The sequence below is a fragment of the Magnolia sinica genome, chromosome 5, assembly GCF_029962835.1.
Source record: "Magnolia sinica isolate HGM2019 chromosome 5, MsV1, whole genome shotgun sequence".
NCBI classification, from domain to species: Eukaryota; Viridiplantae; Streptophyta; class Magnoliopsida; order Magnoliales; family Magnoliaceae; genus Magnolia; species Magnolia sinica.
Window position 1 is genome coordinate 82,598,631 of NC_080577.1, and position 27,552 is coordinate 82,626,182.

General features: G+C 41.2%; 1 protein-coding gene across 1 annotated transcript in view; it reads right to left on the minus strand.

The window, feature by feature from the left end:
• Window positions 1-289: 289 nt before the first annotated feature.
• LOC131246211 (very-long-chain 3-oxoacyl-CoA reductase 1-like) overlaps window positions 290-27,552 on the minus strand; it is a 107,007-nt gene continuing 79,744 nt past the window's right edge. The window contains exon 3 of the mRNA XM_058246115.1: window positions 290-562. Coding sequence (XP_058102098.1) covers window positions 422-562 — 141 coding nt within the window. The 3' untranslated portion in view covers window positions 290-421. The remainder of the gene's footprint in view (window positions 563-27,552) is intronic.

Genomic DNA, 27,552 nt, shown 5'->3' on the forward strand with positions numbered 1-27,552 from the left:
AGCCCCTGTCACAGGTATATCTCTGTGCCCGGTCACAGGCAATCCGCTTCTTCAGCGTAATGGCTGCGTCAGCTTGGCTTAATTTTAAGGGGTCCGATTAGGTGGATGCCATGAATACACTGCGGTGGGCTCCATCTCACCATTCCTACATTAAAGGTATTCTACAAACTTGTTTCATATCGTATGATCTTCTTGCGTATGATCCACTACAGACATGTGTAAGGCTTCCATTCTACATAGGCCATCACATCCGCCCACATGGCATATGAATGAGAGATCCGAGCCAGTCATCAAGTGAGTTCTACAGTGTCGATTTCCTGGCCAAAAAATCATATATGTCCGCTAAGCATAGGAACTGAGCTAGCCTACCTCGCCTTAATTATTTTTCAATTTGCCTCATTTTTGGACTTACGACATAAAATCAACTCGCATAATGGAATGGATGAGTGGATAAAACACATGCATCATGGATGGTTGGGCCCATACACCTTTTCCACCATTTATCTTCAAAAATGCCATCAACTTGACAGTTGAGTAAGTCACAATCAAAGCACCTGGTTTTCTGAGATGGCCCAAACAGCGGTTTAAAGTTATGATGACCAGGATATATGGTACAATACATTATATTAGTACAATCCAAACACGTCATATAAAAAAATGTGTCCCAACACATGCACCATAAATATTAGACATGCAGGCACAAACATATCTCATGTGAAAAGTGTTAGAGAAATCTATATTAGAGATCTAATTTGGACAACGCACCACATCTTAATTGACGGTGGAGTTAGGAAGGCTGTCCTAAGTGGACTCCTATCCTCTCAGCAGCTTTGTCCCCTCCTTTGGTCCTGCACGATTAGTTTAGGAGCAGGGTCTGGCTTTTTTTGCTTTTAGGAAGTTTCTTTTGTCTGGATGTAAAGCCGTTTTTAGTTAGTATCAATAAAATTGAGTTAAAAAGGAGAGAGAGAGAGAGAGAGAGAGAGAGAGAGATTAAAGTGACTCTAAAGCAAGCAACATAGACCAAGTGTTATGTGCATATTTATCCTTCCATCCAGTAGTGGTAAATCCTTTCACCCATTAGAAAAATGAGAGACGTCCACACGTACTGTCGATGTGCATGCTGCTAAACGAACTTCACGAACATTAGAAAAACTTCTAAAACCATTGATTTAGATCCAAGTAATCCAAAATAACAACATTAAAATGTAAAAGGTTGTCTACACCTATTAATCTCACAACATCGCTTAGCTTAATGATATAGGAATATTTAGCTTATGTTTTAAATTGGGATTTTTAATTCTTAATTTAAAGAGGTTGTTAGGTTCCTATCAACAATCTTTAAACAGTTAGCTATATGGGTCCATGTCCACATTGAGGTTTTGCCTGAAAAAATAATAAGAGTATTTATCTGAAAGAACAACTTCAAAAACATAGAGAATTTACTGTCTCAACAATCCTAATATCAGATAGTTGTGGTCTTAAATTTGTGGGCAAGATAGTCCTGGATTGAAATGAAGGCATCGAGATATATCTGGCAGTTCCATTGCGCATTTGCTTATAAGGCATTTGGGAGTCATTTTTCATAGCTTCTTCTTTATCGAGCCTCTCTTGCTCGATCTTACGCATACTAAAGAAGTAGCGTATAACGCATTCATCAATCAATGCCTCAGGTAATGCACTTAGTAGAGCTGCTTCCAAGGAATGCCGCCAATAAGGGACATTGAAAGGCTCGTACCCAATCCACTGTATGCACGCTTTGCTATATACCTCTGGCGTTGGTATGAAGAAAGAAGACAACGGTAGGGGTATCATCTTTGTCCGTACCAATAGAGGAATCGGAAAACCCAAAAGCATCGATTCAAAATTTTTGTTGTCCTTTCGATGTTGCCATTATGAAATATGAAAACCGGAAAATGCGTGGTCCATGATAAAATAATAGCTACTTTCTTTCTTTTTCTTTCTTTTTTTTTTTTGAAATAGACTTGCATGCATACTTAGCAAACCAGAACTCAGCTCAAAAGCAGTTCAATCACCCGGTAAAGTTGACTCAACAAGTCCAGAGTTAAACCAGGCGAGTCAGAAAACCATAAAAAGTTATTTTTGCATAAATAATTCTTAGATTTTCACTTAAGTTTTTCCATTGTAGAATTTTTTATGTCCATGTGAGACCCACATTAGATCGCAATTCAGCTGAAAGAGAGTTATATATATCATATAAGGTAAGACTATGGAAAGAAAAGCGAACATTTTTGTCTCATAACATCATTTTTAGTGAATGTTCAGTTATAAAGGGTAAAGTATACTTAGGAGTAACGACAATGGATAAAGTATTATTCATGTATGACTATTATTGAAAAGTTTGGGTATCCTTCGTAAAGTACAAGTCAGACGTTTTTGCCAAGTATGGAAGGCAATGTTAGAAGTACAATTAGGGCATAAGTTGAAAGTTTTGATGACAAATAATGGATGTGAATTCACTTTAAAGGAATTTAACAAGTTTTGTAAAGATGAGGGGGTCATATGGAATAATAAAGTAAAACATGCACTAGAACAGAATAGTGTAGCAGAATGGATGAATCAGACTCTCTTGGAGAAAGCCCGAAGCATGTCGAGTAATGTTGAGTTAGGCAAGGAGCATTGAACTGAGGTCGTTAACACAACTTGTTACTTAGTGAATTGGTCCTTGTGTACGTTGATCAGTTGTAAAATTTCAGAATAAATGTAGAGTGATCATGAAGTTGATTACTCAGGGTTGCGATTTTTTATTTGTGATGCTTACTCTTATGTACCTTTTGTTAAGATATATAAGGTAACCAAAGGGTGAAGAAGTATATCTTTGCTAGATATGTTGATAGTGTGAAGGGATATAGGCTATATGATAAGGTCATATAAAATATCACAATTGACCATGATGTCAGGTTTAATGAAGATTCGTTGTTCCATAAGAAAGAACACAAGGTACCAAAAAATTAGTGGTAATAGACATTGAAATTAACAATGGTGAAACATATGTTAAAGTTGAGCAACAACAATATGTATAAGAGCAAGTGTAGCAGTCACCTCTCAAGAGAAATCCACCTAGAGATCATAAATTACCAGCGAGATATAAAGATGACTCGAATATTGAATTCACCCCCATTACATATGAGGAAAATATGTTTACCTTACAAGAAGCACTTGATGACCTAGATGCTGAGAAGTAGATGACGACGATGTAAGAAGAGATGGGCTCTCTATATAAGAATGAGACGTGGGAGCTGGTAGAGCTTCCCATTGGGCGTAAAGTGATTGGGTGCAAGTGAACTTATAAGAATAAATACGACAGATACATGGTAAGATTGGTAGAGAAAGGGTATGTACAGAAGGAGGATATCAACTTCAGAGAGATTTTCATGCATGTGGTTAAGCAGGTTTTAATGTCCCAGATTTTTTATATTTTGAATTAACTCTTGAAATTTTTTATTATAATTAACTTATGTTGTCAGTTACTGACCATTAATACTCGATGTTAGCCTATACGCGGGTAGTTGCAGTAAAGAACCACACAAATCTGATTAATTAACTGTAAAAAGCTAACGAATCCACCCGATTACTTAAATATTGAATTTAGACACATGATTTGTTCACATATAGTTCAAATCTATCTGACCTATCAATAACTAATCAAGACAACTGTAACTAAATAAAGACCTACCGAAAGTTGAGACATAGAGGTCGGATCTTAATTAACAAACCAAACTGACCCACTTATCCTTTTAGCCTAAGAACCAACGATTTAGGATAATTATAACCAAATCATCATTTCTACTAGTTGCGAATAGGCCACACTATGATATTAGCTAATTCAAACCTTGATCATTACGTATAAAAAATCTCGTTACCCAATTTATTTAAAAAATGTCCTGATTATCTAAACAAGCTTTAGACTACTCGTTAGTGGGCCATTAAACCCCGAGACTTTAGAAAGACATTCCTTAGTGGGCTTGGCATCCATTGTGAGACATCGAGCCAAGGTCATGTCTCAAATTGCTCAACTTGGACCCGCAAGCCAAGTGCATGAGATATGTGAATGCCTTAAGTGAAAGCCTAGAATTTAAGTGAAACTAGCCCTTTTATTCTTTCGCGAAGTTGTAACTTTCGGACCGTTGATTCATGACCAAAGTTAAGGTACCGACTAAAGATATTTTCCTACACATTCATATAGTTATAGACCCGAATGATGCTCGGTAATCGTCGATCTGGTTTAGGGCCTTTTCGGTTTATCGGCATGTCTGATCATCGGATGGTTGTGTCCAAACGTAGATCACCTTATGGGACACTTATCTCATGGCTTAGATTGACCAATATGCTTTCCATCGGGTCCCATTAGTAGGAAACAACCCCCTCAAGGGTTAATGTAATTAATAAAGGGCCATTAGGGCCATTTGCACCACTTCTGGTATTATAAATACCCATTCATTTTATGCCTATCTCTCCATACGAATTTTAAGCCTAGCTTTAAAGAGAGAAGAGAAAGATGAGAAAGGAGGAGAGAGAGAGAGAGAGAGAGAGAGAGAGAGAGAGAGCTTGTAAGTATGATGATTTCTATACCTTCACCCTCTCATCCTCTCTATAGCAATATTACCCTTCATTAGTATTGATTCAGCAACGATTGAAGGTAAGTATTAAGTCATGTTTATATTTTTAGGTCTTGTATCTAATTTCTTCAAATTCTTACAAGCTTGCATGCTTACTTAGGTTCTCGATGATCTTTCCCTGATGCCCTAACCCTACGAGCACTGTGAGTCGGGCAAATCGTCACAAGGTGCAGACCATTATATCTAGGTTATCTTTTATCAACCCTTGAGAGTCTTATATAATGATTAGATGCTCGTAGATGAATTTATGCATGCTAATATATTAACATTTTGATTTTAGTATAATATATGCTATTGGTTGGATATAGATGCTCACATGCTTGATGAAATGTCTGAGTGGTATAATGTGTTGTTTTTTTGATGCTCACATGCTTGATTTAATGCTTAAGTAAGTATATTATTTTATGTATTCTCATATGTTTGATTTAATGCTTTAGTGAATGCAGTACCCTATAGATGCTCACATATTTGATGAAATGCCTAGGTGGTTGTGTAGTAGAACATATAATATAATTTCGTGATGTAGTATTTATTCTATAGTGATACTTAGGATTGGTACGATGTTAGGTTAATTGGCTAACCGCATGGACTAAAGGGGTGGCCCGAGTTAGGGTGACCACCCTAGCTAGACTTGTTCGATTAACCCGGGTTGAACACAGATAACCAACAATAGCAGGACTACATGGGATACTTGCACCCAATGTCGGTTGTGTCGGGGTTCTCTCAAGTTAATCAAATTAGTTCGCTAGTTGACTGATCATGTATGTTCACAATGTATGACATGGTCAAATTGAATCTAGGATACCCCATTCCCAATGGATTAGTTCATTCATAGCCGTTAGCACGATACGATCCCATTAAGACTTATGAGCGGGGCATGGTAGTATGAAATACCGTGTCTAAGCTGCCAGTATACGCTAGGGTGAAGAGCCTCCCCGTAGTGATCAGTGAGCATTAATAGAGGTGATAAATCATTGTTCAAATAACTCCCATCAAATTACATGGCCGATGGTTCCATGCCAAATTACCGTTCGAACGACTAGGGCGTAAATGGAATTGGGTGACGCGCCATTTTCTTATGGTGATTTGGTTTTATGTGACATGCCCGCACCTCGGAATTGAGTGATTGTACTTGGTGTTTGGATGACGACTCATACCAGGTTGATCCCCACACCTTTGGGTATCATGTTGTATCTTTAGAATCGTTGATTTGTGAGATAAACAGGTGATACCTAAATTTGGATCAAAGAACACTTGTGAGGAGCTGCTACGAGCTACGTGATTCGGATAAGGAATCATGATATAACGTTGGTATCATAGCTTCACCGATATGCTGGATGAATGAAACTTAATAAATACTTAGCTAACATATTCATTCACAGCATTACATTAAATAAGATTTTGCGATTTGGCGTTGGAGTCATTTGTGAGGGAGTCTTGGTATTTGCGAAATAGGTGTTGAAGTCGCTTGTGAGGGAGTATTGGATTGAAAGGTGCATGCATCATTACATAATCTCATTCGTACATTTAATAAGAGTATTTAGGGAATGTTTGATTTCTTGTTTTATCATTACCTTGCGCTAATTGAGTTGATAACATGTATAACTTAGAACTAATGGAACCACTAGGTTAGATACTCTTTCCCACCTGGGACGGTGTTTTAAAAAATAAACCAGACGATATTATTGATGTAGGTACTAGTGAGACCTCAGACGGGTAAAAATAGATTGGCTTATGATATCGTCATTATATTTTAGAGGATAAGGCAAAAACTGAAAACTTTATAATTTAATCATCTTGGGTATGTATATTATGACTTGTATAATCCCTATTTGGGCGGACACCACTCTTTGATTGTACTTTGATTGTTAGCCCTATATTTATTGACTTTTATTATCTCTACTTCGCTTTGTATATGCTAATTTGAATTGTATTACTCTGATTGCTTGTGTGTAAAATGGTTGTGAATTTGAATGATGTCATACGTACATTTTCATTAAGTTAATACTCGGGAACTGGGGATTGGAGTCTATGTACTCGGGTGTCGATTTTCGGGGCGTTACATGGGTATTTATCAGGTTTGTGTTAGCACTGGTTGCCCAATATAATTTTAAAGTGGAATAAATGGATTTTAAGACTACTTTCCTGAAAGTGCCCTTATTTGTCAATATACGTGAATAATAAGTTTGTCTATCAAGTGAGTCCTAGATTGAAGATCACAAGCTCAAGACCTATCAAGATGAAGATATATGAATGTACTAAAAAGGTAAATTAAGCCTCATTGATCTAAACAAACCCTAATAAGGTATATGCCCCAATATAAAAGCCTAAAACTTACCCACAACTGTTTCTAAATATCCCTTGGTAAGCTTGGTTTTACACATTGAGTATTGGAGGAAAAATAAACTACTATAGGAAAACTCATATCTTGAAGATTGCATCGATTTGCAATCGAGGACAATTTTAATGGCATCGAACATAGTTTGATTGCATTGAAAACAAGCCTAAATAGTCCAGTAACAAATTGAACATATGCTAGATATTATCGATTACATCAAATGAAGTTCAATGACATTGACACTTATGTTTCGATGGCATCAAACCCACTTCGATTGAATCAACCTTGGACTTATTCCCTCCATGTATAAAAATACTCGGAGTGTTCCTCGATGTAATCAAACCTTCTTCGATAGCATCGAGAGTAAGTCATCAATGACACCAAAGTTCGTTCGATTGCATCGATATAAAGACCAATTTGTCCAGCAAGCTTTTTAAGAAAATCTAATATTTTCGATCATATTAAATACAGTTCGATAACATCAAAATTCAAATTCAAATTTTGATGGCATCGAAAGTCTATTCAATCACATCGAAATAGGGACAAAACCTGTCCAGCAAGCAAAGAGATCCTTACAGAGAAAACATGTCAAGCCTTCTTTCTTATAAGAGTCCATCATTCAATCCATAGATGAAGCATTTAATCTCATCTTCATTCCTTGGATTGAATTATCAACTCTGACATTTATTAAGTTCCCAGCAACATCCTTTAACGACAAATCATTATGCTGGAATACTTGAATGCTTAGCTCATGAGAATCTTCTCTAACTTCCAAAGAAGAATCATTTATTAGAGAAGATTAGACAAAAAACTAAACCAACAACCTCGGAGCATTGATTAAAGCATCAATAGGCGGTTGCGGTTCAAGGGAGTTGAAGACTCTTCACCAACAGAAAAATCTTCAACAACATGTGCTAAAACAGGGCTCACTCACTTGCTTGTAAGTATATAGAGTTCGTTGAGTCTGAAGCCCTTTCCTTTGTAAGATTGGGATTCAGAGTTTGAGTTAACAAACTCGCTAAGACCTTCGTATGCCTCCGACGGCAAAATATGTGTAGTGTCCTTGTGTAGGCATAGGTGTTTGCCTTGTGTAGGCATAGTATGTTTGCCTTGTGTCGCCATAGTGAGTTGCCTTGGGTAAGCTCCTAAGGTTGTTGTCACGCCCTAAACCCAGGGATGGATAGCTTCTATGATGCCCAGAATCCGGCACTCGACTTCCATTCACCAAGTCCCAAGTTCGGCGCACCAAAAGGAAGATTTTTGACTAATTTTTTTTTATTATACATATATAATAATACCTGAGCATAAAGATCCATGATCAAATTACCAAGCAACACTCTCCAATGGAAATCCTGATGGTTACAAGTACAATGCTTTCAAAAAGGTACACAATGTCAACATTGCCAAATCGAAAAATAGATGCAATGCAACGAGAAAGCAAAGTCTTCCAAGCAACTCCAGCCCTGAAAAAAATGAAAAATAGGAAGCTTAGGCAAAAAGCCTAGTGAGTACACATATGTGTGCAGTGTGTCCTGCATGCAAGCAAGATGAATATACCACAAGGAAATCATATATGTGAAAGGCATGTAGCACGTAAGGTATGATATCAATGTCAATGCAATGCATATGCATCATAGTAATACTCCGAGTTAATGCTACCAACATCACCAAGTCATATTTTCATTTCTCCTATACCACGGCCATAACCGTATTACACGCATCCGTAATCACATCATCATCATCATATTGTCATGCCATAATCATATAATATCAGAGTACATAATACAGATCAGCTATGCAAATGAGGGTCATAAAGAGTCAAATATCAGATGCCGAGAATACAATGCAATATACAATTCCTGATGAGTTCACGTATATCGTCAGCCGTATCTAAATACAAAAGCACAGTAACCCAAACTGCCGTATGCCGTGGATGTAATGCAATATGCGGTGCGAGTGGAATGACCATGTTGGAGTGTGAAGTCGGGATGATAGTACGTAGTATCGCAGGCTACGGGGTCCATCACAAGGGACTTCTATCCAAACCAGTCTCATACCTAATTTGGATAGTTAGACTCAATGTGGTAGACTCCTGATCTCAGGTTAGTCACACACCCCAACCGAAATCCTGGCCATTGCGAAGGTACACGTGACAAATAGTTATGCACCATCGGCCTGAGTGGATAGTGAATGAATGAATGAATGAGTATATAACTCCTGCTCAATAAGTTCACATATCAGTACAATTCATCTCTAGGATCATCACCAGGGTTTAGTACACTCCAAATGGCACTGCCGCTCTCCCAGCCACATAGTCCAAGTGAGCATAAGAAACCTCACTATCCGTCTGGCCAATAGTCTGCCAATACCTATCCGACACGTCGATAGAGGACTCATTCACGAGCTGGTCAAACTCAGCCTAGTATTGCCCCCTACGCTTGGGTGGGTAAAGCCACACCCCCTCCCAATTGACCACGACACAGTGGGAGATGTGGCCTCCTGGTATTCGGTACTCGGGCGCTCATGTATCTACTCAGTCACGACGTTGGGGTATCCTCTGGTACCAAAAAGGTTTAGGAATTTTCACCCAGGGCCATCTATAGCAGCCCAATGCTAGAACAGATTTCCAATGTCCCATCTGGCCATCCACGATATGCCTGTGGAGGCTACGGCCCTGATGTCGCTAGGGTGTATAATAATCACAATGCAAGATGCATGAGTCATACAATTCAGTCATGCATCAATCATGCACATACCGTGCGTTCATGTGAGATAACCTTTGCCTATCAGGGAGTCTCATAACAATCTACCCAACGACATATGCAATGGTCAACCACATCTCATAACAAACATGCAGATGATGCGTATGGGCATGTATGATGATGTTATGCTATCACATACTCATAATCGGTATCAATAACTAGCCTTGTCACGCCCCAAACCCAGAAATCGAATTTATAGGAATCCCGATCGCCGAACCCGATGCCGACAGCCTCCATAGTACCCCATTCTCGGCCCCCGGCGTACATACGCCAGGTTTTGATCCTGGGATCCCACAAGGAGAATTTTTTAACATACATTTGTCTCATAAGAAGCATAACCACACATATACCCAAATCTTAAAGGCAATATCATTATCACATATCCACTAATATAATCATTTGAATACAATGCTAAAAGGGAAATACATATGTCAAAATTAGAGTTCCAGAAGACAGCTGCATGCTCCACGCTCCACATTGCTGCAACCTAACATCACCTGTATGCATCTATCGTGCATAAGCTTATAGAAAGCTGAGAGGATGGTGAAAGTGTGTGCACAAGATAAGTGTCAAGTATACCATAAAGCCCATAAATCATACACCATCGGAATAAATGGAAATACTGACAAGCTCATAAATTATACAATATAAAAAACACTAGCAAGTAAATAAATCATATGATATCAGAATTACTGGCAAGTCTATAAAATATCCAATATCAGAATATGCAATACGGATCGGCTGTGCAAATGTGGAAGCCAAATATCAGATGCCGATGATGCAATGCAATATACAAATCCTGCTAAGTCCGTCTAGGGCATATAAGTGCAAAAACATAGTAACCCAAAATGTTAAGTACTGCAGATGCAATGTAATATGCGGTACAAATGAAATGACCATGTTGGAATGTGAAGTCAGGATGATAGTACGTAGTATCGCAGGCTACGGGGTCCACCACAAGGGACTTCTATCCAAACCAATCTCATACCTAAATTTGGATAGTCAGACTCAATGTGGTAAACTCCTGATCTCAGGTTAGTCGCGCGCCCAACCGAAATCTTAGTCATGTGAAGGTACACGTAACGAATGGTTACGCACCACCAGCCCGAGTGGATAGTGAATGAATGAATGGATGGATATGTAATTCTTGCTCAATAGGTCCACATATCAGTACGGTTTCTCACTGGGGAAATCACTGGGGTCTATTATACTTCACACCGACTACCTCCTCCCTAGTTGCACGGCCCCGCGAGTGGAAGAGACCTCACTATCCGCTTAGCCAGCAGTTTGCCAATACCTACTCGGTTCATCAATATCGGACCCATTTACGAGCTGGTCATACTCAGCCTAGCTTATAACCCTCTCACTCGGGTGGATAAGGCCACACCCCCTCCTAACAGACCACGATACAGTGGGAGATGCGGCCTATTGGTATTCGGCACTCGGGCGCTCATGTTCCACTTGATCTAGATGTTGGGGCACCTCCTGGCCTTGGAGATTCTGAAATTTTTACCCAAGGACATCCTAAGTTCCCACAGTGCTAGAACCAAGTATTTTCGGTGTCTCATTTAGCTATCCACGATGTGCCTGTAGAGGCCATGGCCCTGATGTTGCTAGGGCGTACAATAATCAAGTCACATATATGCGAGATGCATGAGTCACACTATCCAGTCATACAGCAATCTTGCGTGTACGGCGCAATAATATGGGCACTTCGTCTCATAAGGAGTCCCATAAATAGTCTGCCTAATGGCGTATGTAATGATCAGTCACTACTCATATCAAGCATACATATGATACGTATGGCATGAGTCATGGAATTATATTAAGTGTGTTATAAAGTAATGAACTATCCTTACAATGTAGATGGGCTTAGATGGCCTATACTCAACAAGTATGGGCCTATCAATGGGCCCTAGGGAGAGTTATAATGTGGACATTTAACCAACATTATTTTTACAATGTGGACGTCAAACCATCATTGCTCCTAATGCATATCCCGCCCTAAACATCAACACGTAAACCATGGTGGAATCACATTACAATGGGCCTTATGTACATCATATTGGTCCTCGACCCATGGGCCTCTAATACATTAAATGGGCCTCATAACATGGGTCTCATATATATCAAGGTGGGCCTCAACAACGGGCCACAAACAGATCAAGGTGGGCCTAATCACTTGGGCCTCGTATATATATCGAATAGGCCGCACCAATTGGGACTTTCATACATTGCAATGGGCCGTAACCCATGGGCCTTGCATACATCACAATGGGCCTCATATATATTAAGGTGGGCCTCAACAATGGGCCATAAACATATCAAAGGTGGGCCACACAGATGGGCCATAAACATATCAAAGGTTGGCCTTACAGATGGGCCATAAACATATCAAAGGTGGGCCTCACAGATGAGCTATAAACATATCAAAGGTGGGCCTCACAGATGGGCCATAAACATATCAAAGGTGGGCCTCACAGATGGACCTCAAATGCACCGTCCACATGGCCAGTGCGTAGAATACATACATTAAAGGGGACCCACATTGCAAGATGAAACACATACATCTGAAGTGGGTCCTACACATACATACTGGGCCTCTTACTGGGCCTCAAATACATCTCAATGGGTTGGGCCCTGCTCATTCTAAATGGGCCCATCTATGAACAACTTGGATAAAACACATACATCACGTGGGGGCCACGTGAATGGAAGGTGTGAATACAAAATACATACATCTAGGTGGGCCTCCATCAATTTGTAGTTCACAAATCCAACCATTCATAAGTTAACATATTGATAGATGAAGTGATGACAAATATCAGCTTACTAGAAATTTACTGTGGCCCTTAAAAATTTTGAATGGTGGATGTCACTGTCTCCACTATTTACAATGGTGAGGTCCACTTGAACTTTAGATCTAACTCATTCTTTAGCTCTTGCCATAAAATGAGCTTTCAAATTGGTTGGACGGTTTGGATGCAACACATGAATCATGGTGGGTCCCGTAGATGGACGGCGAGGGTGAAACAGGTGGGGCCCACATAGCTTGGTGATGTCACATACACCAGCTGTATAGCTGGAGTGTGGCACGCCAGCCATTCCGCTTCATAAGGTGGGTCCATACGTGTGGCCCACTATAACATTTATTTTCCATCCAACGTGTTGGTAAGGTCATACAGACCCGACCCACTGAATGTTTACTTTCCACCCAACCTGTTGGTACGGTCACATAGACCTGGGGCCCACCACAATGTTTATTTGCAATCCAACCTGTTAACAGGGTTACACTGACCTAGATGAAAAGGAAAAAAACAAATTTCATGTTGGCCCAAAATTTCTGGACCACAAAAAGGTCACAATGGTGGACGTTTAATCAACACTGCTTCCTTGATGTGGGCCCACTAGATAAATGGCTGGATGGCGTGGATAGGACACGTACATCACGATGGGTCCCACCATCCAAACAGTGGATGGTGCAGATGTAACACATACACCACGGTGGTTTCCACCGTCCACAGCCGTGGATGGTGTGAGTAAAACACATGCATCAATGGTGGGTTCCACGTGGGGCCCACCATAATGTTTATATACCATCCAATCCATTGATAAGGTCACGTGGACCTAGATGAAGAGGGAAAACAAATTTCATGCTGATCCAAAACTTCTGGGATACCCAAAAGGGTTTCAAAGGTAGACGTTCAATCACACTGTTGCCTGTGACGTGGGCCACCTGAGCTTCCAATATGGCTGATTCTTGGGGTGGCCCACTTCCCTGAGGGGGCCTACAAAATGGACAGGGTGGATTTACAAAACACACATCATGGTGGGGCCCACGGCTGGACCGTGGGTCCTACCGACCGTCCGCCAAAACGCTGTTGACGCACCAGCAGGAGCTGCCTGTATTTGTTTTTTTTTTCTTTTAAAAAATTGATTTCTTGAGGATTTTTATATGTGGGGCCCGCATAAGCTGAATTCATTTCAGCTAATGGATTGTACAGTCTATAACAAATCCATCAAGCCTAATATTGGGCATCTTTCGGCGTGTAGAAAAATTAAGATAAATTTAAATGGTGAAAATCATTGTTTGCTAAGGTATGGCCCACTAGAAAGTTGGATCAACTTCATTTTTCAGCTCAACGCCTAAAGTGAGTTGGTAAATGAGATGGACGGCGTGGATTAACAACATGCATCAAGGTGGGGTCTACATAAGTGGCCCACCCCAAATGCATTACACCAAGCTAATATTTGTGTTTTCCATTCAATCGTCAGGGACGCTGGACGGTTGTGCATTTCGAGTGGGCTGCACACGTGGGCCACCAAATGATGGGTGGTGTGGATACAACGCTTATAAAGTGGGCCCCACCAATAGATGACTTGGATAAAAATACATGCCTTATGGTGGGGTCCATCCAGGCGGGCCACACGGCCACATCATAATATGAAAGAGAGAGGGAGAGAGAGAGAGAGAAAGAGAGACACATGATGATGGAGGGACCCCGGCACTATGAGCCCTCCCTTGCATAATCTATAACATACATTAAGTGAGTCCCATTTCATATAGGCCCACCGATCAAAATCTACGGTGGAGATCCTTTCTCCACCTAAATAGAAGGTCTAGATGACCCCTTTTTAAACTAGAAAGTAAACATCATGATGGGGTCCATGGAGAATGGCCCCATCATGAAATAACATTGATAATCAAGGTGGGCCATCGGCCACATCTTAGGGTCCAAAGAGAGATCCATACCATCAATTGGTAGGCCTCACTTGGCCCATCATAAGAACATGACAATCTACCCTATAGAAGCACCCACCGTTTGATCTTTTTGGTCCGTTGAAACGCTAGTCTCCTTGTGCTTCACTTTGACGGAAGATGATGAGGTTTGAATGGCTAGGATGAAGGATTTGGGATGGAAAAGTGGGCCACATAAAATCACTTTTCTCTCATGGAAGAGCTTGAACGTGTGATGCTCTTGCTAGCTTGGGAGTTGTGTTGAGAAATGAGAGAGAGAGAGAGAGTTGTAAGGAGAGAGAGTGATGGATGTGAGTGATGGGTGAGGTGATGGTGTACTTGACATGTATGGATATGTAAGAGAGAGGGTGAGAGAGGGTTGACTTGGTGGTTGCTTGACTTGTGGAGAAAGAAAGCATGGGCTGCTTTGTACTTGACATGAGGTGATTGATTGATTAATAGGACATGTTGTAGAGATTCTCTTGGGATTGCAAAAGCGCAGTGTTTCTTCGAAATAAACGCCGGCCCACATCTCCTGGCCAGGGTATCGGATCGGTGCGTAAGATGCGGTGTTGGAACCGCGGCGACGGTGCGGTCGCAATGGTACAAGTCTCAGATGAAGCTGACTTAAATCTAAAGGATACAACTTAGGGTCGTGCGTAAACATCGATTATAGGTCACGGATTGCCAGAATTCACCGGGAAGGATCGCGGGAGTCGATGGAATAGTACGGACTAGGATATGGGTCTTACAGGCTTCAACAATCGGCTTTGACAATGTGAACATTTAACCAATATTGCCCCCTAAGGAATGGCCTACATAAACATCAATGCATACATCATGGCGAAATCACACATCACATCGGTCCTCAGATACATCGCTTTGGGTCTCACATAAAGGCCGCACATTCATCACATTGGACCTCACTCATGGGCCGCATATATATCACATTGGGCCGTATCATATGTATACTACACATCACAATGGGCCTCGACTCATGGGCCATGAATACACCACATCAGGCTTCACGACCCATGGGCTTTAAATACACAAGAGGTGGGCCCTACACATGGGCCTCAAATACATCACAATGAGCCACAACCCATGGGGCCTAAAATACATCTCAATGAGTCACGTCCATGGGTCTCAAATACATCACATTGGGCCTCACCTATGCTTCCTTAATACATTGCAAGTGGCCTTAAATCTATTTCATAGGTAGGCCACATACCGGGGCTTAATATACATCACTATGGGCCACATCACATGGGCAGAAAATACATCTCAATGAGCCTCATCACATGGGCCGAAAATATATCTCAATGGGCCTATGATCAATCTGTCACAAGTCCTAAGTTCATGTACCTAGGAAGTTGTAAGACCCGTATCTAAGCCCGTATCATCCCGTAGGTTTTTGCGGTCCTCCCGGTAGAATTCAGGCGACTCGCGATCTTTTATTGGCAGTTGCACGTGACCCCGAGTCATATCCCGTATTCCAAAGTCAACTCGATCCGAAACTTGCACCGTAGCGACTGCATCGTTGCTGCGGTTCCGATGCCGCGTCTCGCGCGCCAAGGTGATACCTAGGCCAGGAGATGTGGGCCCGCGTTTAGTTCGAGAAAACGCCGCACATTTGTAAAATCCCAAGAGAATCTCTACAACCTTTCAAATCAATCCCATCAATCATGTCAAATGTCAAGTACTCCCATCACCTCACACCCCATCCCTAAGTACAACCACCCTTCCCCTAAAGTCAACACTCTCTTACAACCAAGTACACCTACCCATCACTCACCATCCCTCTCTCCCATCACTCCTCTCCCATCATCTCTCTCTCTCTCATTCTCTCTCATTCTCCCAAGCAACCCCAAAGAAAAAAAAATCGTCCATGGTTTCCATGGAGAAGCCATGTGTGGCCCACCTTCCTATCTCCCATCCCCACCCTCCAAAACCAATCTCAACCGTTGAAGTTCGTCCTTTGGAGCTCTAGATCGTGTTGGTGGAAGAAGGAATAAGCGATCAAAGGTGGGTGCTCTATTAGGCCTAGATTTTCCTTTTTGATGAAGGGCCAAGTGAGGCCTACTGATTGATGGTATGGATCTCACTTTGGACCGTAGGTGTGGCCGATGGCCCACCTTGATTCTCATGATCATTCCATGATGGGGCCATTCTCCATGGACCCCATCATGATGTTTATTTTCCTTGCATTATAAGAGGTCATCTAGACCGTCCATTTTGGGTGGAGAAGGATCTCCACCGTTGATCTTCAATTTGATGGGCCCACGAGTAATGAGACCCACTTGATGTATGATTGAATACAAGGGAGGGCTCATAGTGGCGGAGCCCTCCATCACACGTGTCCCTCTCTCTTTCTATCTCTCTTTCCCTCTCTTTTTTTTTTTATTTTTTTTATTTTTTTATGTGTGATGGTGTGGCCCACTTGGATGGACCTCACCTTGATGTGTGTCTCACACAAGCCATCCAACCATTTGGTGGCCCACCCTGGTAGCATGTTTATGGGTGGGGCCTACCTTAAATATATGTTCCCCAAGACGTCCAGTGTCCACTGGACGTGGCTAGGCAGTGAAAAATGAAAGGGTGTGGTGTATTGGCGGCTTAAAAAAATATATATATAATAAAAATATATATATAAATATTAGTTTGTTTAAGCTTTTTGGGTGGGCTGCTCATGCAAGCCCCACCCTGATGCATTAATCCAATCCATGCCATCCATTCCATTCCTCAACCTGTCTTAAGCGTTGAGCCGAAAAATGAATCTGATCCGACTCTCTGGTGGGCCATAACATAGAAAAACTGTAGTTTTTACCGTTGAAAAACCACCTGATGCCTCTACACACTAAAATATATTTAATATTGGACTTGTTTGGCTTGTCTTGAGCTGTAGAGTACAATGGCTGGGCTAGATTTAGCTGATGCAGGGCCCACCTATGAAAAACCTCGGAAAAACAATAAATCAGAAAAATAAAATAATATCTGCAAGAGAGGAAGCCACTTGCTGTTAGACGCTGCAGCACGCAGCGTCCTACGGCTTGTAAATGGGCAGTGACCATGGTCTCCACCACAGGTCCCACCTTGGTGTAGTTCGAAAATCCACACCGTGCATTGGATGGGAACCCTTTTGACTATGGGCCACCCCAAAAATCAGTAACATGTAGGACTCAGGTGGCCCACACGATAGGAAATAGTGTGATTGAACGGCTGCCATTGAAACTCTTTTGGGCGCCACAGGAATCTTGAATTAATATGAAATTTGTTTCCCCTTTCCATCGAGGTCCGTGTGACCTTACCAACTGGTTAGATTGCAGATAAACATTATAGTGGGCCCCACGTGGGACCCACCCACTGATGTATGTGTTTTATTCACACCGTCCACGGCTGTGGACGGTGGAACCCACCCTTGTTACATGCTCAGTGCAGCACGTCAACCACTTGATGCATGTGTTTTGCCATCCCGTCCAGACTCTGGACAGTGTGGCCCTCGTCTAATGTATGTGACACATCCAAACCGTCCATACAGTTGACGGGCTTGCTTTAAGGCTTGAGACAAAAATGGGGCAGATCTATCAGGTGGACCACACTGAGATGTACTTATTATATCCACATCATCTAGGGGGTGGAACCCACCCTGGTATATGTGTTTTACCCTAGTCATCCGCCTGTTTTGCTAGAATGGGACCCACCATGATGCATGGGTTGCATCCAAACCATCCACCATTTGGCAAACTTGTATTACAGGCTTGAGATTAAAAATAAGACAAATCTATAGCTCAAGTGGGCCCCACCTTAGTATGTGTATGAGGCCCATCTTGATTTAATTGTGGCCATCTATTGAGGCCCATATGATATGCATATGGCCCATGTGATTAGGCCCATTTTGATGTATTCTAAGGCCCATCTTGATGTAGTTATGGCCCATCCATTGGGGCCCACCTTTGATATGTATGAGACCCATCTGTGAGGCTTACCTTTGATATGATTATGGCCCGTTGTTGAGGCCCACTTGATGTATATGAGGCCCATATGATCGATGTGGCCCATTTGATGTATTTGGAGTCCACGGGTTAAGGCCCATTGTGATGTATTAGGGCCCATGGGTTGAGGCCCATTGTGATGTATTAGGGCCCATGGGTTGAGACCCATTCTGGTGTATTTGGGGCCCATGGGTTGAGACCCATTGTGGTGTATTCAAGGCTCGTTATTGAGGCTCACCTTGATGTATATGAGGCCCGTTATTAAGGCCCACCGTGATGTGTATGAGGCCCGTTGTTGAGGCCCACCTTGACATATCTAAGCACCATATGATGAGACTCATTTGATATATTTGAGGCCCATGGGTCGAGGGCCATTGGGATGTATACAAGGTCTATTGCATTGTGAGATTCCACCATGATGTATGTGATGATGTTTTTGACGGTCATGCCTTGGGAGCAATGATGGTTTGACGTCCACATTGATGGGCAATGATGGTTAGATGTCCTCATTGTAACCTTCCCTTAGGCCTTGTTAGGCCCATTCTCTTCGTGGGTTAACCCAAATAAGTGGGGCCCATTCACCGTAGACAGATGGCTCCGTGCTTTCGGATTTGATATAACCACGGCCGAGTACCGATCTTTATACTATGGTTGATCGGCTGATCATTTATGGACCCCGCTTTGTTTATTTGTTGATTATCAGTGCGATTGCCATGGCCGATTTGTCGATTCTGATTATCGATCGATCCGATTGTCGTGACCGATTTGCTGACTCTGATTATCGATCGATCCCGATTGTCGAGACCGATTACCGACTTCGATTGTCGTGACCGATTTGTCGATTCTGATTATCGATCGATCCGATTGACGTGACCGATTTGCCGACTCTGATTGTCGATCTATTTCGATTAACCGATTGCCGATCTCGATTGACAAGACCGATTTACCGATTCTGATTATGATTATCGAGGCCGATTCTGAGTGTCGATTCTGATTGTTGAGGCCGACCTCGATTGTCGAGGCCGATTTCGATTGCCAAGGCCAATTGTCGTGACCTATATGATGTAATGCGACCCATAGTTGAGGCCTATTGTGGCACGTATTAGGCCCATTTGATGTATTCAAAACCCATGTGTAGGGCCCACATGTCCTGTATTTGAGGCCCATGGGCAAGGCCCATTGTGATGTATTCATGGCCCATGAGTAAGGCCCATTATGATGTATTCATGGCCCATGGGCAAGGCCCATTGTGATGTATTCATGACCTATGGGCAAGGCCTATTGTGATATGTATTAGGCCCATGAGTAGGGTCTACCTGTTGCGTATATATGGCCCTTGAGTAAGACCTATTGTGTTGTATATTAGGCCTTTGTGTGAGGCCGTGGGCCCATTATATGTTTGGCTCTATGTGGCCATTCCTTAGGGGCAATGTTGGTTAAATGTCCACATTGTCAATGCCGATTGTTGATGCCGGTTATTGATACCGATTATGAGTATGTGACAACATAGTATCATAATACATGCCCATACGCATCATCTGCATGTTTGTTATGAGATGTGATTGACCATTGCATATGCCATAGGGCAGGTTGTTCATGGGGCTTCCTGATAGGCGGAGTTGCCCCACATGAGAGCACGGCATGTGCAAGATTGATGCATGATTGGACTGTGTGACTTATGCATCTCGCATTTATGTGATATGACCACTGTACGCCCTAGTGACATCAGGGCCATAGCCTCCACAGGTATTTCGTGGATGGTCAGATGGGACACCGAAAATCTGTTCTACATGGGGTGCTATAGATATCCCTGGGTGAAAGTCCCTAAACCCTCTTTGTCCCTAAGGTTGCTCCAATGTCTAGACCGAGTGGATGCATGAGTGCATGAGGGCCGTATACCGTTAGGCCGCGTCTTCCACTGTGTCATGGTCGGTTGGAAGGGGGTATGGCCTTACCTGCCCGAGAGGAGAGGGTAATGTTAGGCTGAGTCTGACCAGCTTGAGGAATGAGTCGGCTATCGACGAGCCGAGCCCAATATTGGCAGGCGGATAGTGAGGTCTCTTCCACTCACCTTGTTGCGCGCGATGGGGCGGCAATCTGGTTTAGAGTATAATAGACCCCGGTGATTTCTCAGAGAGAAACCGTACTGATATGTGGACTTATTGAGCAGGAGTTGCATATTCATTCATTCACTGTCCACTCGGGCTGGTGGTGCGTAACTATTTGTCATGTGTACCTTCGCATGGCCAGGATTTCGGTTGGGCACGCGACTAACCTGAGATTAGGAGTTCACCACATTGAGTCGGACTATCCAAATTTAGGTATGGGACTAGTTTGGATAGAAGTCCCTTGTGGTGAACCCCGTAGCCGGCGATACTACGTACTATCATCCCGACTTCACATTCCAGCATTGTCATTTCATTCGCACCGCATATTACATTGCATCTGCAGTACTTAGCACTTTTGGTTACTATGTTTTTACACTTATATAGCCTAGATAAGGTTGATGGTATTCATGGCTCGTCAGAATTTGCATATTGCATTGCATCCTCAGCATCTGTTTTGTCTTTTTATATTTCGCATCGCATGGCCTTAGTATGGCCGATAGCATTCATGTCTTACATCACATAGCTTTGCTACAGCTGATAGCATTCATGGACTTACCGCATATTTCCGCATTACTCTGATATTGTATGATTCATGATCTTGTCAGTATTTCCGCTTATTCCGATGGTGTATGATTCATGATCTTATCAGTATTTCCGCTTATTCCGATGGTGTATGATTTATGGGCTTTATTATATACTTGGCACTTACCTTACACACACTTTCACCACCCTCTAAGCTTTCTATAAGCTTATACACGATAGATGCGTGCAGGTGGCATTAGGTTACAGCAGCGTTGAGCTTGGAGCGTGCAGCGGTCTTCTGGAGTTTTGATTATTGACTTATGTATTTCCCTTTTAGCATTGTATTCAAATATTTATATTAGTGAATATGTGATGATAATGTTGCCTTTGTGATTTGGGTAAACTTGTGGTTATGCTCCATACAAAAAAAATCATACTAAAAAAATCCTCCTTATAGGATCCCAGGATCGGAATCTGGGGCATGCGCGCTGGGAGCCGGGAATGGGGTACCATGGAGGAAATATATCTCAATGGGCCTATGATCAATCTATCACAAGTCCTAAGTTCATATACCTAAAAGTTACACCATCGGCATAGTCCATGAGTCTGAGTAATCACACAATTTCTCATATGCCCACATGGTCTTATGGTCACTCCATTATCAGAAGTCCATATAGTTGAGTGGCCATACAAATGTCACTCTACTTGTCATAATAAGGGACTTAAGGTGAGATGTTTACTTATTATTATTATTATTATTATACCATATTTCGCATAATGAGGCAACTGCTTTACTAAATTTTCACGTAGCCGGGTGGCTAGTACCACAATTTCACATAGTTTAGTAGCCACCAAAGCACTACTTGATCATATGGTTGGGCTACGCATTCCCCACACTACAAGAAAGAGGGTTTTTAGCGATGAAACTTTTAGCGACGAAACACATTTTCGTCGCTAAAAGTCACTTTTAGCGACGAAATAAATTTTCGTCGCCAAAAGTGTAGTTTTAGCGACGATACTTTTAGCAACGAAAATTTTCGCAGCTAAAAATCACGGATGAGACTTTTAGCGACGAAACTTTTCGTCGCTAAAGGCTGCATACAAATTTTTCAAAAAATCGAATGGATTATTTTTAGCTACGAACATTTTTGTAGCTAAAAATCATGGATGAGACTTTTAGTGACGAAACGTTTCGTTGCGAAAGGCTGCAAACAAATTTTCAAAAAAAAATGAATGGATTACTTTTAGCTACCACACTTTTCGTAGCTAAAAATCGTGGATGAGATTTTTAGCGACGAAAATATTCGTCGCCAAAGGCTGCAAACAATTTCTCATTGGATGACGTTTAGCTACGAAAATTTTCGTAGCTACAAATCATGGAACAGACGTTTAGCAACGAAAAGTTTCGTCGCCAAAAGCTAGACTTTTATCAACGAAAAGTTTCGTCGCTAAAGGCTTTAAACAGTTAAGATTACTTTTAGCTACGAAACTTTTCGTAGCTAAAAAAACCTAGATGTGACTTTTAGCTACGAAACTTTTCGTAGCTCATACTCATGTGAGCTTGTTGTATTTCCTATAAATATTGCTGCATGAACCTAAAAATGAAAAAAATCTAATTCTCAAGTGGACCACACAAATGAGATTGACTGCCTACTGTTGAATACTTCTTGGGCCCACAACAGTTTAGATCAAGCTAATATTTGTTTTTTTTTTTCCCTCCATCCGAGTCTATATGGCTTTATAAACAGGTTGGATGACAAATAAATATTATGGTGGGTCCTAAGGGCCTGTTTGGCCGGACCGATCCCACGGTATTAGGTGGGATGGGATTCAAAAAACATCATTATTACCCATGGCAGGGACTGTTCCCTGATACCATGGGATAAGCTTAAATCCCTTTTTTGTTTGTAAAACGCTGGTATATTGAAAGGAGTTACCCACCATCATTTGAAACTATTGACAATGACATACATCTGTTATATCTAAACCGTTCATTTGTTTTGTAAGCTCATTTTATGGCATGGGCCTAAAAATGAGGCAGATCCAAAACTTATGTGGCCTCAAAGAAGTTTTCAACGGTAAGTATTCAATCCCCATTGCTTTCTATGGTGGGGTCCACTTGAGCTTTAGATCTACTTGCTTTTTTGGCCCATGCTCTAAAATGATCTCGAAAAATGGGTGGACGGTGTGGATATAGTCCACACATCATGTTGGAACCTGCACAACTTGCTAACTTTGAGTGATATTGGCACGGGACCCGATACGATTCCATCTAGCCCACTTCCAAGCTTTTCCACTCTTCCCAAACATGGAGTGGAATGGGCACAGGACCAGATGCAATTCCATCCCACCTAAGCCCATCTAATCCAGCCGGCCAAACAGGCCCTAAGAAAGTTTCAAGAGTATGGTGTGGTCTACTTGAGTGTTGGATATACCTTTTTTATTATTATTTATAATCTAAAATTATATGACAAAATGTTGATGCGTTGCTTCCTACCACTATGATTTTCGTACTTGCTCCATCTAAAGTCTTATAAGACTATATCCTATAGTGCCTGCCTAGTAACTTGCTCCATCTAAAGTCCTATAAGACTATCTCCTATCGCTCCTCAATTGTTGTGGGACGATGATTTGAATGGTGTAAACTTACATACATGTATGGCATGTGCAATGGATGGTTGCCATACCATATGAAAACCTTAACCTTGGATATCCATCATTAATAATTCATAGGTACTTTCAAAATTCTATTCATTTAATGGCCCACAGTCTTATCAAAGACGAGCGGATTCCGTTAGGTATCTGTGAGTTCTGACTGTGAGCTTAAAAATAAAGCAGATTCAAATCTTAAGTAGACCATACCATATGAAACTCTGTAAGGTCCACAAAGCACGTGCTATCCACTCCAATTATCAGGTCCTCATGTTCACCACCCCCCGAAAACTAGTATGATCCAAAATTCAGGTCCTGATGAGGCCCACCTGATGAACAACTTGGATGTGGTGTTCTTGATGGACACTGGTGCAGCACAAAAACATGGCGGACCATGGAGCTTTGAGGTATGATGGGAATTGTTAAGGATTTAAAAACTGGTTATGTGTCGGGAACTTCTACCGGGAGTTACAAAACAAATTGGCAAGACGATGCATGAACTAGCTGCAAAAGTCGACGAGTATGCTCGTGGAATGATCAGTAGGTCTGGTTCAACCTTGTTTGAGGAGCTCATGGGAATTTCCCATGAGGTCGAGCTGTGTTGGCCCCACCATGATGTGTGTCAAACATCAACACCGTGCATTTGATGGGTCCCCTTTAAATTATGGGATATCCTAAAAATCAACCATGCACTTTGTGGGGCCCCAACTGAAATTTAGATGCGTCTAAAACTTGGTATGACTCCTCATCCAAGGGGCACACACATAATGGATGCGCTAGATTTGTAAACCTAAACCAATGTGGGCCCAAAAAATAATTATGAATGTTTTAATAGAGGGTAACCCCTCTCAACTTTTGTATGTGGTGTGGCCTGCCATGGGATGGTGCATCTGATTGATGGGGTAGATGTTTTACACGCATCATGGTGGGGCCCACAGAACCATACTAGACCCCGGGCCGAAATTTAGGTCATGAGCAAAAAAATGAGCCAGATTTAAAGTTCAAGTGGACCACACCACAGGAAAAAGGGAATTGAACAGCCACTGTTAAAAACTTCCTGGGACATTGTTTAGTTTGGTGTGGGCCACTTCAACGTTGGATCTGCTTCATTTTTCGGTTCATGCCTCAAAATGCCATGGTAAAGTAGATGGATGACACGGATATGTCATATACTTCATGGTGGGCCACAAATAATTATAAATGTTTTAATGGAGGGTAACCCCTCTCAACTTTTGCATGTGGTGTGGCCCATACAAGTGATAGATTGATTTGATTTTTAATCCCTTGGCTCACCATAGGATGGTGTATCTGACTGATGGGGTAGATGTTTGACACGCATCATGGTGGGGCCCACAGAGCCATACCAGACCCCGACCTAAGTTTGGGCGCGCGCTCAAAAACAGAGCCGCGCCCAAAAAAAACCCGAATCTCAAATCTCTCTCTCTCTCTCTCTCGCTCTCGCTCTCTATCTCCGTTCCCTAACCTAGATCTGGTCTGTCTTCTCCTCCTCTCAGCAGCTGTGAAGAAAGCTGAAAGCGAAGAAGTATTTTTACCCTCTCTCTCGCGGGGCTTTCAAGAGAGAAGCTCAGATTTGAAAAACCGTAAGAAATTCTTCCTCCTTTCAATTTCTCGACGCAAAAGAGCTTCGAGATCGAATCATTTTGCGGTATTTTCATACAAATCCATTGAAAATCACGTAAATCCATGTTCTTGCTTTGACTGAGTTGATTTCAGATTGAGAGGTTGATGTTAGGGTTTTGTTTTGTAGTGAGATTGATTGCTTGTTTGTATTGGAGACTGTAAATCTTTGATTCAATCTCTTGTGTTTTGGTTTTATTAAGAGAAAACAAAATTTTTTTTGTTTTTTATTTTTTTATTTTAAAGAAATTGAGGATATTTTTTGGCATATTAGTGAGATTTTCAACGTTCGAAACTGTAGGTCCTTGAATAATCCATCTTTCTTTCTTTCTTCTTCTTCTTTTTTTTTTTTTGAAAAAGAGGCTTTGTGAAGGTAATTTTAAAAAACTGGAGGATATTAGTGAATTTCAGTGGGTTTCAATAATGCTTGGAACTGTAAATCTATGGGATTTCAGTGGATTTCGATGCTTAAAACTGTAACCCCTTTTTTAAAGTGGATGGTGAAAGACAACGTTGGAAGATTTTTTATTTTTTATTTTTTAATTTAATTTTTAAATTTTTTTACTGGCATTTTATCACACACACACACACACACACACACACACATATAGTTCAAATTAGAGGAATTAAGTGAATTGTAATTTTTGGGATGTTTAATTTACAACAAATTCCTCTTCTTTTTTTTTTGGTTGTCACTGATCAAATACAAAGATACAGAATTTGTTTTTCCTGTTTGTGTGTGTGTGTGTGTGTGTGTGTGTGTGTGTGTGTGTGTGTGTGTAAGAGGCGCTAATGCAATTTCTACATGGGCAAATTGAAGAAGCAAGCAATTTCTGGCACATGCCATCTCTCCCCTTTTCAGGTACTCTCCCTCTCTCTCTCTAGGTATTTTTCTTCTCTATCTCTCTGTAAAATTCCATTCCATGGCATAAATGATCTTCTGTAGAAGGTTGTTTTCTTTTCTAATGTTTCCATTGTGATTGAGGAATTTGCAATCTTTTCATTTCCATTCATGTTTCGAAATTGGGTTATTTTAGAATTTTCTAATTGGGAATAATCACAAAACTAGACAAAACTCGAGTTCAACTTCCGAATTTGAAGTGTTGTGGCATATTTCTGCATATGGTATTGTTCAAAAGTTAAGAGGACTTTTAATCATCACATGTGGCATATTTCTGCATATGGTATTGTCAGATTTCTTAACTCAGCTCCTTATTGAATCTCACAAATTTCTGTTACTAAGAATACTATACTCAGAAAGTTGTGTTGGTGTTTTTTTTTTTTTTTTCCTGGTTGTATTTATTAAATAGGTATGAGATGAGTTGCACTAGAAGGAGCCTCACCTACTTTGAATTGGTTGTGTATGGATGCTATCGAATTTGGTTGCAATTAAAAGTATACTAAAGTGGAAATAAGCAAAAGTACCTGGCAATCATATTCAAGGACTTGGCTTCTAGTTGCAACTATGCCACTTTCAAGTCAGATTGGAAAGGAATATGGTTCCAGTTTGAGGCTTACTTCTTCATTACAATAATTAGGGAACACCATTAGCTTAATTGTACATACAAACATGGGTTTTTTTTTTTTCTTCTTAAATCTTATTTTCATAAAGGTTGTAAACTGATTTCATGAATCCCTTTATATGCATCCCCAGTAATCACACTATGGGAATTTTGAATCTTTGAATTGGTGCTGAAATGGTGGTCAGATTAGGGTGGAATTTCAGTGTTTTTTTTTTTCTTTTCTTTTCTTTTTCTTTTGCAGCTAAGTTTTTCCTGAGTGGTTTTTTATTGGGTTTTTAAATGAAGAAGCTGAAAAGCACATTCCGCATCATCCGATGAAAGCACATTCTGCACCATCACACTGCAAAAGGATGAGACCAAGGTATGTATGACGATCTAACACCTGATTTGAGAACATGTAGAGGGCTTAATTATTTTATTTTTTTATAGTACAGATTGTTGATTTTGGATTAACATATCATGGCCCCACATCGTTATATCATGTAGTTGATGGGCCATAGAGTGCCTAGCAGCATGGCGGATTGGATATTCATGATATTTTAATCACTCCTTTGTGGATAGGCTATATCCCAAAAGACAGGAGGATTGTTATATTTTAATCTCTTAGCTGCATGTCAGCTTGCATTTGTTTGGTTCCTTATT